Consider the following 6080-nt stretch of genomic DNA (forward strand, 5'->3'; position numbering starts at 1 on the left):
TCAATATTCCCTCATGCGTCATTTCCAGTGTGTGTGTAGCAGCACAGATCTTCTCCAGACTCACTGTTTTGGATGATGTCCTGCATCTTCTTCCAGACTCTGAAGGGCAGGTTGCCCAAGTAAAGCGGCGCATGAATCAAAGCTCCAGAAGGCGTCTGTGGATGCGGCTGTGATGAGATCTGGACTCTGGAAGAACATTCAGGATCAGAACTGCAGTGGCTTTGGATCAGAAGCAGAGAGAGCAGAGACAGCAGCAGATCACTCACCTTTCCATCGTGACTGGAAACTCCTGCAGAACAAACACACCATTGATCATCAAGAACTCAATCAATCATCAATCAATCAATCAATGGATGATCTGAAATCAGACCTTCAGAAAGCAGACGTCACTGGCTTTCATCATCTCCTCCGTGTCTCTGATTGTGTGTGAAAGAGCTGAGATGTGTCTGTTCATCTCCTCCAGCTTCTCCTTCATCATCTGCTTCTTCTGCTCCTCTTCCTCTCTCAGTGCAGTGATTGTAGCTTCTTCTTCATCTCTGAGAAACTGATGAAGCTTCTCAAACTGCTGTTTAATCTGACGCTCTGTGTGCTCAGCTTGAGACTGAAATCAAATCACATTCACTTCAATCATCTCAATCAACACACATCAACACATCACATCATTCAGATCCCAGAGAAACCCAGACACCCGACATATAACAGATCCAGAAGCAGATTGCTGCTCGTCATTTACAAAAATAATCAACTGGAATCCATTATATTAAATATAAAATATGATAATTGTGTTTAGTGATGCTAGACCTGTACTGAAAATGACTCTTGATTCTGTTTCCTCACCTTGATGTGTTGAACTGTTTTCTCAAACTCTCCTTTCATTTCTTCTCTCTTTTTTAGTTTCTCCTGTAAGGACTTCAGTGCTGTATTGAGCTCCTCCTAGAATTGAACAATAAAAAATATATATATAAAACACTAGATTACAGTAAAGAGAAGAGAATACTATCATCATACAGTGCTGTTTTTTGTATATATCTCACACTAACTTGATTCAGAAATTAAAAGTAAACAAAACAAACACAACCGGAGTAAAAACAAAATAAAAATAGAACTCTTTAATAGAACTTTTTCAACAGCATGAATTTGATCACTTACCCAGTGACTACACTTTAGTGCACACAAAAACACACAAAATCAGAGCAGAGTATATGTCATATGAAGTTGAATAAAACAGCAGAGAGAAACACTGAGAGCATGAATGTGATGATATCTGTGTTTATTATGACTTATTTTTCTTTACATATGAAACAAGAGACATTTGTCCTACCTTATATGAAGGAACCACTTCACTGATGGGTCTGAATTTGTGATTGTCGTGTTGTTGTGAGTTAATACACACTAAACACACCGGCTGTTTGTCCTCCAGACAGAAGAGTTTGAGTTTCTCACTGTGTAAACTGCAGATCTCCTCAGATCCTGATGAACGGCTCTCATTTCTCTCCTTCAGGAACGACTCACATACATTTTTTAACGCAAGATTTTCTAGAGGTTCATCTTTTGAGGATCTTCTCCTGCAGACGGGACACTCCTGAGTTTTCTTGGTTCTCCAGAACTGTTGAAGACACTCTTTACAGATTCAATAAAATGCATTCAAAAGTAACTTGCATTGAAACTTTCTTAAGTTTAATGCTAAAAAACCTTAAATTGAACACAAGAGAACAATGAAAAACACAAATATTGATCATATGTTTTAGTTATTGCTCTATATTTCTCACAGAGTTCTCCAGGGTCTGTCATGTCAGATGATTTCTTCACATGCTGAGAATCACAGAGATAAACACACGTCTGCTGATTGTGCTGATCCTCTGTGTTTGGAGACGCGAGCAGAGGCAGCTTGAGAAACCAAAAACTATACTCAAGTACAAGTACACGTACAAGTATTTACAGGAATAATTACTTATTTAGAAGTAAAAGTAATAATGTTAAAACATTTTATGGTGAAAAAGTAATCAAGTAGCAAATTATTATTGACTTCAGATCTGATTCAGAACAAGCTAGATGATGATGATGGTGAATTAATGAAGGCTGTATTACAATAGAGGTGTTCCCTTTCAAACATTCACTTCAAGCTGTTTATGAGGACAACTGCTGTTTACCCTGGTACTGAAGCCTGATTTGTTAATGTTTGTGTAGCTGCACAAACCAATGGCGCTCTAGCCCGCTAGAATGGGTGGAGCCGACCTCTATATAAGTCGGCTCAGAATGCCATTTCATCAGAATCTTCTCCTTCAGGAGCGAGACCATCTCTTTGCTGACCCTATGCCGAAGAAGCCGAATAAAAATAAGGAAAGAAGAGAGCCGTCCGCTGCGGCCATCCGGCCCTCCTCGGAGCAAATGCAGATTTCCAAAAGATAAAATTTCATGATGAAGTTTCAAATCAGCTCGTGCAAGGAGTGAGATGGGCACAGTGAGTGCGTCGCTTGTCTGGGCCATTCTCGATGAGGCAGTGGCTGCTCACCTCTGCCCACCGTCTACTAGAGGTCTCAAGACTGCTGCGCATCCATCTAAGCCCTGCAGGTTGACGTCACTACCAAGGCGACTGCTCGGGGGATCAGCAAGGTCATGGTCAGTCTGGTGGTTATGGAGCACCACCTATGGCTCAGCCTCAGGGAAATAATGGAGAATATAGGCTTCCTTGACTCCGCAGTCTCGCCCAAGGGACTGTTCGGGCCTGCCATGGATGGGTTCACGGACCATTTTACGAGGCTCTAAAGATGTCGCAAGCGTTGCGTCATTTTCTGCCTAAGCGCCCCAGCTCGGCGGCTGTTACAAGTTGCCCCAAGACTACGTCCATCCAGCAGTCTGTCAAGCTGGCGCCGCCTCAGCCCCTGCCAAAGCCGGAAACCTGGTCTTCAACAGCGCCCCCGGGTGGCCAGAAGTTCGGGAAGTACCCCTTCCTGAAGAGACAAGGTCCACTACCCTCACGTAGTGCTGAATCCAGAGCCTCAGAAGCCGTCCCGATCAGAGAGGAAGAGGAGAGGGCTAGTTCTCGCCCAGGCCGGAACTCCCTCGAAGAAAGCTTGTGATCATTCCCCACCTATTCGAATCCTTCCGAGTGGTGGAGTTTTTTCAGCAGGACACATCCTGCACACTCAGTGTGTGTCCCAACAAACTACCACTGTGATAGCAGACCCACATACTCAAAAGAGCATTTCTCCTCTTTCTATAACCACAAGTGTCAGCTCCCCATCTCCACACGACCATCTGCCACTAGTAAAAACAGAACCGCTTGCCGCCCAGCTCTTGGCTTGGAAAGCCAATCCTGGCGTGTCAAGTTGGATTCTTAAGGTCATTGAACGAGGGTACTCGCTTCAGTTCGCTTGCAGGCCACTTCACTTCAGAGGTCTCATTCGGACTTTGGTACTGGACAACGAACCACATTCTACGGTCTGAAGTAAACACAATGCTTGCGAATGGCACCATACAGCGGTTCCCCTTAGCGGACAGCAAGTGGGGTTTTTACAGCTGCTACTTCCTTGTTCCCAAGAAAGATGGTGGGCTCAGACCAATTCTCAATCTCAGAAGTCTGAATCGTGCTCTCATGAGACGGCCATTCAGAATGTTAACTTTGAAACAGATCCTCACACACATTTGTCCCGAGGACTGGTTTCTGTCTCTGGATTTGTACAAACAAGCAACCTTCACACATATACAACCGTTTTCACCCCCTAACAGTAATATGTACAAATCAGTTAATTTAAAACAGTCCATGAATTGCGTTCTACAAAAACCTGCGTTTCCAGCATTGTTTGGCCGTTGCCAATAATTTTGTCCCAAGCATTTCAACACCGGCAACCGGCACGATGACTTTATTCAACAATTTCTTCTCTTCCGAGTCAGACTTCGATGAACATTCACAAGAGTAACAGGGTCAGAAAGCTCTTGGATGTCATCAAAAATATCTTAATTTGTGTTCCAAAGATGAACGAAGGTCTTACGGGTTTGGAGTAATTAATTACAGAATTTTCATTTTGGGTGAACTAACCCTTTAATATCCGTGGCTCCTGATGATACCACTGATGTCACATGGACTATTTTAATGATGTCTTTACTGCCTTTCTGGGCCTTGAACATTTCAGTTGCGTTGCTGTCTATGGAGGGTCAGAAAGCTCTCGGATTTCATCAACAATATCTCAATTTGTGCTCTGAAGATGAATGAAGGTCTTTCGGGGTTGGAACGACATGAGGGTGAGTAATTAATGACAGAATTTTCATTTTGGGTGAACTATCCCTTTAATTTTGAGTTACCTGATATGCTTTTTTTGACTCTCAAAGAAATGGTAGCTGCTGGTTTTATGAATCGCCACGCTTTCAGCTAAAATCATCTTTACTGTTCTACTGAAGAAGAAAAGTCACCTACATCTTGGATGATCTGAGGGTGAGTAAATTAACAGCTAATTTTCATTTCTGAGTGAGCTATCCCTTTAAATGTAACAAACCAAGTAATCACACGATCACAGTTTAATCAGCTCAGTCATATAAGATGACCTGTTTGAAACGTGACTCACGGAGAATATCTTGTGTTTGATCACAAGTAGAATGATGGAGACCATTGAAAGGCTCGGCCTGTCCGAGAAAACCTTGATGTACTTCACCTCTGACCACGGCGGCCACATCGAAGAGGGTCCGAAAGGAGGCTGGAATGGAATCTATCGAGGTACGAAACACAAAAGCAGACATATGGAGGAATGATGATGCTGAACAAAAATATATGATTTTGTGTCATTACTGACCCTCTTATGTTTAGGTGGTAAAGCCATGGGCGGCTGGGAGGGAGGAATCCGAGTTCCGGGAATATTCCGCTGGCCTGGACGTCTCATCCCGGGACGAGAAGTGGCAGAACCAACAAGTCTGATGGATGTTTTTCCCACAGTGGTGAAGCTGGCAGGCGGAACGCTGCCGGAGGACAGGTACAACACCAGCGCGTCAATACTCATCCTGTATGATGTGTAAGTGCTGTATGTGTGTGTTTGTGTGATTCTGTAAGGATCCTGGACGGCCGTGATCTGATGCCTCTGTTGGAGGGCAGAACGAACCGCTCGCAGCACGAGTTCATGTTCCACTACTGCGGCATGTACCTGAACGCTGTACGCTGGCACCCTCCCGACAGTGAGTGACTCAAACACACACACACACACACACACACACACACACACCAACACGAATAACACTACTGATTGAACTAGGCTCAGATATCTTTTATTAATCAAGGATGCATTCAATTGACCAAAAGTGACAGTAAAGACATTTATAATGTTACAAATTTCTAATAAATGCTTTTTTTTTAACTTTCTGTTCATCTGTGAATCCTCTAAAATAAAATATATCACGGTTTCCACAAAAATATTGTGCAGCACAACTGTTTTCAGCATTGATAATAATCAGAAATGTTTCTCGAGCAGCAGATCAGCATATTATACTGATTTCTGAAGATCATGTGACACTGAAGACTGGAGTAAAGAAATCTAAAATAACAAAGATAAATAAATAAATATACAAGGAAAACATATAAAAAAAACACAATAAATAAATTAAATATTTCTACTTTTATTTCCTTATGTCCAATTGTATTTTTTATTATACACATTTCAAAATGTATATATTTCCACGTGTATTTATTTCTACATTTCTTTGTTCATATGGTAATATGGGTTAAATGTAGAAATAAACTTCAGACGGAGCAATCGAGTTCAGAGTTCTGGCCTAAGCAAACATTTATAATGTTACAAATTTCAAATAAATGCTTTTTTAAACTTTCTGTTCATCTGTGAATCCTCTAAAATAAAATGTATCACAGGTTCCACAAAAATATTGTGCAGCACAACTGTTTTCAGCATTGATAATAATCAGAAATGTTTCTTGAGCAGCAGATCAGCATATTATACTGATTTCTGAAGATCATGTGACACTGAAGACTGGAGTAATGATGCTGAAAATACAGCTGCGCATCACAGAAATACATTACAGTTTAACACATATTCACACAGAAAACAGTTGTTTTAAACTGTAATTTTTCAAAATTTTAC

General features: G+C 41.7%; 1 protein-coding gene across 1 annotated transcript; it reads right to left on the reverse strand.

Moving 5' to 3' along the window:
- Positions 1 to 11: 11 nt before the first annotated feature.
- Positions 12 to 4956, reverse strand: LOC107575245 (tripartite motif-containing protein 35-like). Its single transcript, XM_016261656.1, has 7 exons — positions 4788 to 4956; positions 4563 to 4703; positions 1322 to 1606; positions 838 to 933; positions 371 to 601; positions 267 to 289; positions 12 to 186 (listed from the first exon to the last, which is right to left on the reverse strand). Exons 1-7 carry the CDS (start codon positions 4872 to 4874, stop codon positions 12 to 14), a joined length of 1038 nt encoding a protein of 345 aa, XP_016117142.1. The 5' UTR covers positions 4875 to 4956.
- Between the last annotated feature and the right edge of the window lie 1124 nt (positions 4957 to 6080).

The sequence above is a fragment of the Sinocyclocheilus grahami genome, unplaced genomic scaffold (genome assembly GCF_001515645.1).
Source record: "Sinocyclocheilus grahami isolate Dianchi unplaced genomic scaffold, SAMN03320097.WGS_v1.1 scaffold2525.1, whole genome shotgun sequence".
NCBI lineage: Eukaryota > Metazoa > Chordata > Actinopteri > Cypriniformes > Cyprinidae > Sinocyclocheilus > Sinocyclocheilus grahami.